This window comes from Branchiostoma floridae, unplaced genomic scaffold (genome assembly GCF_000003815.2).
Source record: "Branchiostoma floridae strain S238N-H82 unplaced genomic scaffold, Bfl_VNyyK Sc7u5tJ_1560, whole genome shotgun sequence".
In the NCBI taxonomy this organism is placed as follows: Eukaryota; Metazoa; Chordata; class Leptocardii; order Amphioxiformes; family Branchiostomatidae; genus Branchiostoma; species Branchiostoma floridae.
In genome coordinates, this window is record NW_023365758.1 from 351,356 (window position 1) to 364,656 (window position 13,301).

At 39.5% G+C, this 13,301-nt stretch overlaps 3 protein-coding genes across 3 annotated transcripts in view; all 3 read right to left on the bottom strand.

Annotated features, from left to right (window-relative positions):
* Window positions 1–7,499: 7,499 nt before the first annotated feature.
* Window positions 7,500–9,331, bottom strand: LOC118408233 (zinc finger protein 569-like). The gene has a single exon (XM_035808892.1). The coding sequence runs from the start codon at window positions 9,307–9,309 to the stop codon at window positions 8,311–8,313; it is 999 nt and encodes a 332-aa protein (XP_035664785.1). The 5' UTR covers window positions 9,310–9,331; the 3' UTR covers window positions 7,500–8,310.
* Window positions 9,332–10,905: 1,574 nt separating this feature from the next.
* On the bottom strand, window positions 10,906–12,131 carry LOC118408181 (zinc finger protein 436-like). Its single transcript, XM_035808816.1, has 2 exons — window positions 11,618–12,131; window positions 10,906–10,910 (listed from the first exon to the last, which is right to left on the bottom strand). Exons 1-2 carry the CDS (start codon window positions 12,129–12,131, stop codon window positions 10,906–10,908), a joined length of 519 nt encoding a protein of 172 aa, XP_035664709.1.
* LOC118408182 (zinc finger protein 347-like) overlaps window positions 11,186–13,301 on the bottom strand; it is a 14,193-nt gene continuing 12,077 nt past the window's right edge. The window contains exon 2 of the mRNA XM_035808817.1: window positions 11,186–13,157. Within this exon, the coding sequence (XP_035664710.1) occupies window positions 12,352–13,157 (806 nt within the window). The 3' untranslated portion in view covers window positions 11,186–12,351. The remainder of the gene's footprint in view (window positions 13,158–13,301) is intronic.

Consider the following 13,301-nt stretch of genomic DNA (forward strand, 5'->3'; position numbering starts at 1 on the left):
CTTTCGTTTTAGCCGAATAGTCGCACAGGTCGCATTTATAGGGTTTCACACCTGTGTGTGATCTCATATGTACGGATAGGTAAGTCCTGTTAGCCGTCCTGTACCCGCACTCTTTACACATAAATGGCTTTTCTCCGGTGTGCGTAGTTAGGTGAAGGTCTAAAGTACTTTTCTGCGCGGCAGCATAGTCACACTGGTCACATTTATAGGGTTTCTCGCCAGTATGTTTTCTTGTGTGTCTTAATAGGTTAGACTTTGAGGCTGTCATATAGTCACAGTCTGTACACGCAAAGCGTTTATCCACAGTACGTTTCACCGCAATCCTGTCCGTCTGCTCTGTCAGACCCTGAGCTGGAGGACGGTCGACAGATTCTACTCCACCGCTTGTTTCCTTGTATGGAATGTCCCCTTCCTTGTTCTGCTCCCTTCCCGTGTCTAGTTTTTTGCTGCTGCTTGTTTCGTCACTAGTGTGATAAGCTTTTTTTTTTTTTTTTATTTTTTTTTTATTTTTTTTTTCCAAGGCTTTATTAGTAAAACAAATAATACATTTGTCAGCAACAGAGTATCTAAGCTACTATTGTACATGGAGTAATTTGAAGTACTAGTGAAATACACAATAGGTAATGCGCATGGAAGAAGTATCATTGTCTATATAAGAATTTCTCTCATGTACTTATACAGGCTATTATGTATAACCAATATACACCACATGGTTGCCACAATTGTCATGGAATAATTATGATACATGTAGATGGTTATCAAAAACAACAAGTAACTTTTAACATTCGGGACTTTTTCTTTCATAACAATGTATAGTTTACAGTATGTTATAACACAGTAGATCTAGACTGGACTAGAACTATAGTTTACATACTATGGGTTTAACAGTTGTTGTTGCTTTTTATGAGCTTAAAAATTATTATTTAAGTACATAGAAGTAAACATTACAGAACATGAAGTCTGTTTTTGAGTTCACAATTGAAGATGTTAGATAAGTTATGGCCTGAAATTGGCCGTGGGCACTTTCTAGAAAAAAATCCATGTTTTAAAGATAACCCACTTTGCTATAGATATTATTCGTATTCTTTTCTTCAGGATATTTTCGTTTATTGGCTGGTTTACCTTTCCCAGTATCATCTCTTCAAAATCAATATAAGGGTTACTGGGGCTAAATGGTACAGAAGTATGTACTAAATTCCACAGGTTAGTTAGCCTTTTACATTCCAGGAACATATGTTTATAGTTGTCAACATGACCACTGTCACATACTTTACATACAGGATCAATTACTTGACCATCTTCATCTTGTATTCTCCATTTGCTTAATTTCTCACCACATGGTAAAATTTGATGAAGTAGTTTGTAATTAAGCTCTGCTATTTGTGTTTCTTTACATGAAGTTGTGCCTAGCATTTTCCAAATCTTCTTCCAATTAAGTGAGTATATATCAAAATGTGTCTGCCATTTCTGTTGGCAGTTTGGAACTATAAATATTTGTAACATAAGGTTTTGGTATATCACAGAAGTTTTTGGAAAATCTAAGGCTGGTGTTTCTAACGTTTCTCTTTCGATACAACAATTTTTACGTATGGCTCTTTTTACAATGAGCAATTCACACATCCAGTTATGTTTCTTGGTAAGTTTTCGGAACACCTCTCTGTCACTTATAAAAGTACCATTTTGTAAAATATCCTGTATATAAACAAAACCAGAGTTAATCCAATGTGGGTACAAGAGTGTTTTCCCCCCTGATACAATATGCTTGTTTCCCCAGATAATCTGGTTTGTGTCACAATTGCTTTTAGCTTTGTACCATGCATAGATAACTTGCTTATAAAAGAGGGGTACATTACACAGGTATTTGTCTTCAATGCAACTCATTTGAAACACAAAATTCAAGTCTATATCTAAGGAAGATAAGTAGTGTAAAGGGATATATCTCCAAGAACCCTTACCATTAAGTAAACGTTTAACCCAAGACGCCAAGAGAGCATCTTTCACACTATGTATGTCTAGCATTTTTAAACCTCCCTGTTCATAGTTGCCAATGAGAGTTTTCCGTTTAATTTTGTCCTTTTTTCCACTCCACACAAAGTTAAAAAAGGCAGCATTTAGCTCCTTTAACACTATTGTTGGTGTTGGAAGAATGTTCATTACATATGTTACCTTTGCAGCTGCCAATGCCTTTACAATGGTTATTTTCCCAAATAAAGTAAGATTCCTTTGGCACCATGTATTGAGAACTGTTTTAACTTGTTTTACCTTGTCATCCCAGTTTAATTTCATTAGTTGTTCCTTGCTATGACCAAAATTTACACCAAGTGACTTAATTACAGAAGGCCATTGGATGCCTGCTATTTCATCTTTTCTGTGTTTCCATATACCTAGCCACAGTCCTTTTGTTTTAGCTTTGTTTAAGTTGGGTCCAGCCACATTAGAGAATGAGCTAAGGCACTCAAGTGTTTCATACAGTGAGTCTTCAGTGGACAAGAAAACAGTGGTATCATCTGCCACCTGGCACATCTTAACTTCTGCTTCGTCTACTGTGACACCTTTGATATTTTGGTTATTTTGTATGCTATAAAATAGGATCTCTGCTACAAGAAGAAACAGTAACGCACTTAATGGGCATCCTTGTCTTATACCCCGCTGCAGTTGTATACTAGCGGCTTTCCAGCCATTGTTGATGACTGAGGCCAGACAGTCAGAATACATGATCTTTACCCAGTTTACAAAATTTGGGCCAAAGTTAAATTTCTCTAATACCTTAAACATAAAATTGTGCTCCACACAATCAAATGCTTTCTCAAAATCTATGAATAGTACAATACCTGTCTTATTTTTGGAGTCACAGAAGTCAATTATATCTTGAATTAATCTAACATTTTGTCCTATGAAACGTCCTTTTATGTAAGCACACTGGTCCTTATTTATTAGATCTTTCAGGAGAGGTTTAATTCTATTTGCCATGACAAAAGCAAGTATCTTATAATCGGTATTTAAGAGGCTTATAGGTCTCCAATTGCTAAGTGATTCCATGTCTCCATTTTTGTGTATCAATCTTAGTAGGGCCTTTCTGAAGGAGGGTGGTAGTTTTCCTTCACTGAGTGCATTGCAAATAACAGAGTGCACTAAAACTCCAATTGAAGGCCAGAACAGTTTGTAAAATTCAGGTGGAAGCCCATCAGGGCCAGGTGTTTTACCTTGTTTCATGCTTGTTACAGCTTCTTCACACTCATGTAATGTGATTGGTTTGTCACACTCCTGCTTTTCTTGTTCAGATAGTATGTTTGGAATATTCATAGATCCCAGGAAGTCTTCAATTTTGTCTTCGGGTACCTTTTTAGAGGAGTATAGAGTTTGATAAAAGCTTCTACACTCTTTTAATATCTCTGCTTGGTCATGTATTTTTTCATTGTCTCTCACTAGCGAGGTTATACAATTTTGACTTTGCTTCTTGTTTTCTAAGCTCAAAAAGTACTTGGATGGTCTTTCACCTTCTGCAATATATCTTGCTTTTGCTCTGATTTGTTGACCTTTGGCCTTTTCTAGGAGAATACTCTCCAGCTGCGTCTTAACACATTCATATTCAGCAAGAGTTTGAGGATTTAAATCCTTATCTATTTTCTCTTGTAGAGTTTCCAATTTATTTGTTGTTTCTTTTTCTAAGGTGTTTCTCTCTTTAGTTTTAAACTTTGACCATGCTATAGACAGCTCTTTGATCTTCATTTTGCATATTTCCCATATAAGTTCTGGTTTACACTGTTTGAATTCTATTTTGGTATCTTCTATAAGCCTTTCTATTTCGTGTTTATAGTTTGGATCGTTTAAAAGATTAACATTTAGTTTCCAGAATCCATTTCCTCTTGGTGTTTCCTTAACATGCATATCTATAAACACAGCATTGTGATCACTGCAAATACTGGCATAATGGCCAGCTTCCATAACATCAGTCAAGGTGTTTTCAACCAACCAGTAATCTAGCCTTCGTGCAGTTGTTTTTCTTCTCCAAGTGAAACTTTTCAGTGTGGGATGCATGTGCCGAAATATATCTTGTAGGTTGAAATGGGCACAAAGGTCCCTTACGGCCTGATTTTTGTCAATTGTCGCCAGGGACCCACCAAGAAGGTCCATATTTTGGTCAAGTATGGAGTTGAAATCACCTCCAACCAACATTGTGTATAAATTCCAGTCATGTAACCATTCTTGAATGTCATAGAAGAAAGTTCTTCTCTGTCTTTGATCGTTTGGTGCATATAAACATAGTAGGGTATATTTTTCCTGGTACAATTTGAAATTCACAACAATTTTCCTTCCTTCAGTGTCAATTTTTTGTTCTAGAATTTCTACAGGCAGTTTACTGTCAAATAGAATGCTTACACCCCTACTATGGTTTGTACCAAAAGAGTGGATGGTTTTACCACCCCATTGTTTATCTATAGTATGTATTATATCCTTTGTCAGATAAGTTTCCTGTAAAAGGCATATGTCAGTCTTCTTCTTTTTTAACCAAGTTAAAATTTTTAGTCTTTTATTGTATGATCTGATTCCTCTACAATTGAAGGAGATCAGCTTCATGTTTCTGTGTGTCATCATCTAAGCGAGGGATTGTGTGGATTTGAGAGGGAAGTATCTGACAAGATGTGTGATAAGCTTGGTGATAGTCCATAGCAACCCCGCTGTTTGTTTTGTCCATTTCTAAAAACAACAATGATGGAAAAGTCAATGGGCACAATCAATTGTGAAACAACCGTAACAATTTCCCTCCTCAAAGACAAATCTCTCAAAAGACTTATCAAACCGTGGCATTGTCAATCCTTGTCGATGTCAAGCACATGCATCGATACACGAATATACTCGCACTCAAGTCAGAGCTTTAAAACTGTATCATTGTCCATGCATGCCTATGTCAACAACTAGTAATTACTGCCCCACTCCCCTACTACAAATCGATCACTGATTTCCCGAAACCTTTGTTTAATCTCATTAAAGTACAAAGGAAAAAGCAGGCAAGAAGTGGACAGGCAGTAAAGAAATGCCTTACCTACCGGTTTATGTGCTAATTAACTGCTAACGAGCAGAATTGTCTTAAAAACGGCCAAACTGGACACGCAGGTATCTTGCCCGTGATCATCCGGTAAATCAAAATGGCGGTCTGGGAAACTGACCTTTTAGCGCCTTGGAGGTGGAAGGTCAAAGTTGACTCACTACGGAGTGTACAGTTTACCTTAACAAAATAACTGTATTACTTTACTCTGTTAAAATAACACTGTTCTTTGGTTGTATTATTTGTTTACCACAGAAGGTGACGTTAACTTGAACTTAGTCTCCCTGAACTTAGTTTTGTAACTGATACTCGGCTATTTGAGTGTATTACTTCTGCTCAGAATTGTATATATCCGATATTGATATTTCTAAAATTCTGGAAGTTATTTACAAGTCTTTTATTCGACCTTGGAAAATTCTGGCATAGCTGTTCAGTTTCTGATTCTCAGCTTATTGAGAGGATCCAGTACGAATGCTCCCTTACGGTATACCGTGAGGGGGTCTTCATAGTTTTCTCTTCTTCATGAACTTGGCTGGGAAAGGTTAACTGATCGACGTTGTGTTCATTCTCTTGTTCTATTCCACAAAATTGTTATTGGCCAAACACGGAAGTATTTAACCGATTTATTACCGCCAGAGGTTTCTGCAACAACGTCATACAATCTTCGCAGCAAACGCAATCTCCAAGTAACAGAGTGAGTATTATCACTTGTTTTCAAAAATCTTTTTACCGCACTCAACTCAGTTATGGAACTCTCTTGATTCTAGTATTCGTTTGTTGAGCGTTGCTCGTTTTAAAAGGTATTTGGTCAAATCTGTTCGCCCTGTTGCTGTACCATATTTCAATTTTGGACCGAGATACACCTGCGCTTTACCCACATGTCTTAACATCGGCACCTGCAGCTTAAACCACAGTCTGTTCATTCGTAACTTAGTTGCGAGTCCTGCTTTCAGCTGCGGGCGCCTATGCGAAAGCATTCCTCATTACCTGCTTCACTGTGCTAATTATGTTCAACAACGTACACTCCTCTTAGACAGACTTAAAAACTTGAATATTCCTATGTTAGATTTAAATTCGTTATCTGATAGTTCTTTTGTTTATCTGCTACTTAAAGGGGCATTCCACTCCAGACGGGGCTGTTATTTTCCGATAGATATTAATTGTATGAAGTGACAAATGTATGCTACGTAACATTATACAATGGAGTATTCATTAGCCCCACGCGCATCAAAAAGCATTCAGTCTTCTACAAAACTCCCCAAGTACCCTCTAATTAAATCAATCAATCTCAGCCTATGGCTAAATACAATGTGCATGACAACGCCTGACTTAACTTAGGTTACAAAGCTAATTTCAGGGGCGCTACGAAAAACACCTCTGTTATGTGTTCTTTGATATGTTGTGAACAATTGACCTTCTTGGTTTGCTAAGCGCCCCTCATTTATGCCGAAAATATTCACGATAAAGGAAGTGTCTACACGTATAGGGAATACATGGGTAGGGTCTGCATGGGTTTAGTGAGTGTCACATTGTTTTACAAACACACGTTGCGTAATTCGCCACAAGTGGAATTCCACCAAAGGTCGACTGATCATGTATTAATTGATACATCATCTATTGGAATATAACACTCCCTTCTGGAGTGGAATGCCCCTTTAAAGGATCGGCTTTACTGACATCTGATATAAATTCCCAAATTCTCTCCATAACTCAATCATACTTATCCGAAACAAAACGATTTTAATTATTGCTTTTTGACTATACTTATCATTTACTATTGGTAACATAAGTTTATCCGTGTGTTTCTTTTCAGAATAAGGCGTTCCCGTACCCGTTTCATCTTTTTTGTCCTATGTTGTGTGGTTATTTTGTCTAGTGGTGTCTAAAATATAAGCATGTGTGCTTGAGTAGGGGCACCACTATGTTTTTGTATTGTATTAATGTTGCAATAATAAAAAAAGGTGACGTTGTTGGTAGTGTTTGTACATATGCATGTGTGTATGAATACGTGCATATGCACGTTTTTGCGTGGACAGCAGAACTTTAGACGGCTTGGATGGTAGGTCTTGGTAAGATATAAAAAATGGTTAGAATTTGCACCACTGCCACTTGTTCAGGTTTTTATGTACATGTTCTGAGTTCTGAACATGCCGTGGTCATAGCGAGTAGTGTCCGTTTTCTTCGACACCATATCGAGGTAGAAACCCTTACCTGCAATAAGCACCACCAAAATCCATTTTTTTCCAAAGCACTTCTACCAAGGCTACCTATCCTTTTGAGTTGGCCATCTGCGCATGCGCTACAATACCGATAATTTCTCCGCCGGTCATTTGTTTGGCAATCGACATTAAAACTATGATTTGTGTTGTATAAAAAAAAAAACAGCACGAGGTAGCCGAACAAACAATTCATTTTACTTTATCTATTTTTGATATGTTGTAGAAGTAGACCATATGAATCATGATAATTTACATTATCATGATATACTACTACTAGTAATGCTATCACCACTTCTAATACAAAGAATGAAGATAATCTAAGAACATTTGATATGATGTATGAAACATCAGCACCTAGTCAATGACTACAGTGTTATATTGACATTCACCTAGTTGAGGTAGCATTATGAACTAGAATATCAGTATCTCCTACAGCAGTATTATGCGGTTTACTGTTGAATATGTGTTTCCGTAAGATTGGGGCATGCGAAAACACAACAACTTGGAGCTGCCCAAGTCCTACTTGCCCTTACTCCGCAAGGAGGCGGGGTGAGGGGCAGAAGATCCACGCAAGTCTCGACCCAGTTCTCGCAACTCTCGCGAGCACTAGGTCACTCTGTGATCAAGATGGACTGATAGCCATCGAAAATTTGGAGGTACGTGAGTTTACATTTCTAAAAGTAGTATTTGATGAAAATTCTATTAACTGTGTACAAACGTGACTGATGAATCTCTTCAACGAGCAACTATATGTATTTATGACTATACTAATAGGTATGTCTAGGTAGGATCTGAACGGAAAAGAAACTTGCAATTGCAAAACTGAAATTTCAAAGCATAACCACAACGATTTAAAATACACGATAGACGGCCTTAGCTCTGTAGCTACCGCTAAATGTAAGGTCTATCCATGTGAAGCCGCGCTCCACTCACATGTAGGGTTTCTCAGCGGTTTGTTCAACCATGTGCAGGCCTAACTTACTTGTTCATGGAGCCAACAAACTGTTGTTGTTCAACCGTCCAGTGTTTGCAACTGTGAACTGTTCAAGGGGCGTGCGTGACCATGTGTTTCTTCAAACACCTTTTGTCTGTAACAGAATAGTCGCACTGGTCACACTTGTAAGGTTTGTCGCCTGTATGTGTTCTCGTATGTCGAGATAAGTCAGACTTGCGAGCAGTTCTGTATCCGCATTCTCCACACATGAAGGGTTTTTCTCCGGTGTGCTTAGCCATGTGTAAGTCTAAATCGTTTTTCCTTGCAGCAGAATAGTCGCACCGGTCACATTTACAAGTTTTCGCACCTGTATGTTTTCTCATATGTACGGTTAAGGCCCTTTTGTCAGCCGTCCTGTATCCGCACTCTCCACACATGAAGGGCTTTTCTCCGGTATGTTTAGCCAAGTGTCGGTCTAAATATATTTTCCGTTCAGCAGAATATTCGCACTGATCACACTTATAAGGTTTCACACCTGTATGTGTTCTCATATGTACGGTTAAGTAAGACCTGTCAGCCGTCCTGTATCCGCACTCTCCACACATGAAGGGTTTTTCACCGGTGTGTTTAGCCAAGTGTCGATCCAAATGAGATTTCTGTGCAGTAGAATAGTCACAATGGTCACATTTGTAGGGTTTCACACCTGTATGTTTACCCATATGTGATTTTAACGCAGATCTGTCAGCCGTCCTGTATCCACACTCTCCACACATGAAGGGTTTTTCGCCGGTGTGTTTAGCCATGTGTCGGTCTAAGTTTCCTTTTTGTGCAGTAGAATAATTACATTGGTCACATTTATAAGGTTTCTCGCCTATATGTGTTTTCATATGTACGGTTAAAACAGACCTGTCAGCCGTCCTATATCCGCACTCCCCACACATTAAGGGTTTTTCGCCGGTGTGTTTAGCGATGTGTCGATTCAAATGAGATTTCCGTGCAGTAGAATAGTCGCACTGGTCACATTTATAGGGTTTCACACCTGTATGTGTTCTCATGTGTCTGGTTAAGGAAGACATGTTAGCCGTCCTGTATCCACACTCTCCACACATGAAGGGTTTTTCTCCGGTGTGTTTAGCCATGTGTCGGTCTAAACGTCCTTTCTGTGCAGCAGAATAGTCACACTCATCACATTTATATTTTTTTTCTCCGGTGTGTTTAGTCATATGTTGGTCTAAATTTCCTTTCTGTGCAGCAGAATAGTCGCACTGGTCACATTTATATGGTTTCTCGCCAGTATGTTTTCTTGTGTGTATGATTAGGTTAGTCCTTGTGGCTGCCCTATAGTCACACTCCGTACACACAAAGCGACTGTCCACAGTACGTTTCACCACAAGCCTGTCCGTCTGCCCTGTTCGACCCTTAGGGTGAGGATGGTCGACAGATTCTACTCCGCTTGTTTCCTTGTATGGAGTGTCCCCTTCCTTGTTCTGCTCCCTTCTCGTGTCTAATTTTTTGCTGCTGCTTGTTTCGTCACTAGTGTGATAAGCTTGGTGATCGTCCATACCAACGTCGCTGTTTCTTTCGTCCATTTCTAAAAACAACAATGATGAACGTTGAAAAAACATATCTCTACTACACAGCGTATTCCTTGTCGTAGATGTGGAAACAACAATGGGTACACTCAATTGTGCAACAGCTGTAATAAGTTAGAAAAAACCCATCCCTAAAGACAAATCTCACAAAAGACTAATATCAAACATTGACGTAGTCAATCCTTGTCGATGTGAAGCACATGCACCGATACACGAACATACACGCCCCCCCCCCCCATGCACAAAAATGATGTATCATAACACACACGTGAAACAAATGAGCAAGACCCCTAACATATATCAAATGCCTCAGAATCGTTTAATTCAAATATTATTAAGTCGTATTATTGTCTATCATTGCCTATATCAACAACTAGTATGTACTGCCCCCCCTCCCCATTCTACAAAATAGATCATTGATTTCCTGAAGGAAACCTTTTGTACCTTAAGTACAATGGAATTAGCGGACAAAGAGTGAACAGGCAGTAAACAAATGTCTTACCTACCGGTTTATGGTACTGAGTGACTGCTAATGCGAAGAAGTGTAATAAAAACGGCCAAACTGGACACGAAGGAATCTGCCCCCGTCATTCTCCGATGAAACAAAATGGCGGTCTGGGGAACTGACCTTTCAGCGCTCTGGAGGTCGAAGGTTAAAGTTGATTTACCTGGTTACACCGTACAGTTTAATCTTTTCTTTGACCCATAATAATGACGTAATTGTATTGTTGGGTTGTATACTTTGTTTTATTACCCACTATAGAAGGTGACGTTTTCGGCAACGTTTGTATATATGCATGTGGGTATGTGTGTGCGTATGAATGAATGAATGCGTGCATGTTTGTGCGTGGACAGTATAACTTTTGAATGCCTGGATGGCTGTATCAAATATTTGGAATGTGGGTATGTCTTGATGATATATAAAATGATTATGGTTCACCTTTATCCGCGGGGTAACCTATATCCGCTGTGTTACTAAACAGAAAACCAAGGATATCAAGTCGATGGACGGTAGTTTTAAATTGCGCTAGTTTCGAAATATTGCAGTTTGATATCATCATCGGTCGACATGATATCCCTACATATATTGTTCGTTAAAAGAACGGATTAAGGTTACCCTACGAACAAAGGTGAACTAGCGTTAGAATGTGCAACCCCATTCCCACCACTTGTTAGGGTACTGAAGTGGAACTTAAGTTTTGATGACCCGAGTTCTGAACATACCATGGTCATAGAGAGGAGTGTCCGTTTTTTCGACACAATATAGAAGAAGAAACCCATACCTGTAATATGCCCCACCAAAATCCAAACATATACTATCACTACTTAACAATACATGCAATAAAGATAATCTAACAACGTTTGTGATGATATGATGAATGAAACATCAATCAGTATTGACAAGTCAATGTGTTATATTGACATTCATCTTATTAAGGTAGCATTATCACCTAGAATATCAGCAACTATTCGTTATGACAACAGTAATAAGCCGTTTCTGAAAGAACGAGGCATGCGCTATCTCGGTTCAAAACGGCAACTACATACATCAAAGTCTAGATTATTAGATATGTGCAGAGAGGATCTGAACGAAAAGGAAACGGCAGAACACTTTGATGGACGACACTGTAGTCTCTAGATGCCGCGCTCCACTCATATGTAGGGTTTCTCAGCGGTCTGGTTGACCATGTGCAGACCTTATGTACTTGTTCATAGAGCCGACAAACTGCTGTTCTTCAAGAGGCGTGTGTGACCATGTGTTTCTTTAAATACCTTATATCTTTGACAGAATAGTCGCATTGGTCACACTTGTAAGGTTTCACACCTGTATGTGTTCTCATATGTCGAGACAAGTCAGACTTGCGAGCAGTTCTGTACCCGCACTCCCCACACATGAAGGGTTTTTCTCCCTTATGTCTAGCCATGTGCTCGTCGAAATGGCCTTTCTGTGCAGCAGAATAGTCGCAAAGGTCGCATTTATAGGGTCTCTCACCTGTATGTTTCCTCATATGTACAGTAAGGTTAGATCTGTCAGCCGTTCTGTATCCGCACTCTCCACACATGAAGGGTTTGTTGTGTTTAGCCTTGTGTTGATCTAAACTGCTATTCGTTGCGGCAGAATAGTCGCATTGGTCACATTTATAGGGGTTTTCTTCACTATGTTTAGTCATGTGTCGGTCTAACTGTCCTTTCCGTGCTGCAGAATAAGCACATTGGTTACACTTGTAAGGTTTCACGCCTGTATGTCGTCTCATATGTCGCGATAAGTCAGACTTGCGAGCAGTTCTGTATCCGCACTCTCCACACATAAAGGGTTTTTCTCCCTTATGTCTAGCCATGTGCTCGTCTAAATGGCCTTTCTGTGCAGCAGAATAGTCACACATGTCGCATTTATAGGGTTTCTTACCTGTATGTGTTCGCATGTGTATGGTTAAGCAAGGCCTGCTAGCCGTCCTGAATCCGCATTCACCACACATGAAGGGCTTTTCGTCGGTGTGTCTAGCCATGTGGTCGTCTAAAGTACCTTTCATTGCAGCAGAATAGTCACAAAGGTCGCATTTATAGGGTTTTACGCCTGTATGCCTTCTCATGTGTACGGTTCTTGTTAACCGTTCTATATCCACACTCACCACACATGAAGGGTTTTTCTCCGTTGTGTCTAGCCATGTGTTTGTCTAAAATACTTTTCTTTGCAGCAGAATAATCACACTGGTCGCACTTATAAGGTTTCTCGCCTGTGTGTGTTCTCATGTGTATGGTTAAGGAAGACTTTTGAGTCGTCCTATATCCGCACTCTCCACACATGAAGGGTTTCTCTCCGGTGTGTGTTACCATGTGTCGGTCTAAGTTGCTTTTCTGTTTAGCAGAATAGTCACATTGGTCACATTTATAAGGTTTCACACCTGTATGTGTTCTCATGTGTACGGTTAAGGCAAAACTGAAAGCAGTCCTGTATTCGCACTCCCCACACATGAAGGGTTTCTCTCCGGTGTGTTTAGTCATATGTTGGTCTAAAGTTCCTTTCTGTGCAGCAGAATAGTCACACTGGTCACATTTATAGGGTTTCTCACCGGTATATTTTCTTGTGTGTATCAACAGCTGGGACCTAAAGGCAGTCCTATAGTCACACTCCGTACATGCAAAGCGTTTATCGACAGTATGTTTCACCGCAAGCCTGTCCGTCTCCTTTGTTTTAACTTGTGCATGGTTGTCAGAATTTACACCGCACGTTTCCTCGCATGGAATGTCCCCTTCATTGTTCTGCTGCATTCCCGTGTCTATTTTCTCGCTGCTGCTTGTTTCGTCTCTAGAGTGCACAACTTGGTGATCGTCCATAGCAACCTCGCTGTTTCTTTCGCCCATTTCTAAAAATTAAAATCAACAATGATGAACGTTAAAAAAAACATATCTCCACTACACAGCGTATTCCTTTTCGTAGATGTGGAAACATCAACGGGTACACTCAATAGTGAAACAGCTGTAACAAAATAGAAAGACCCCCTCCAAAT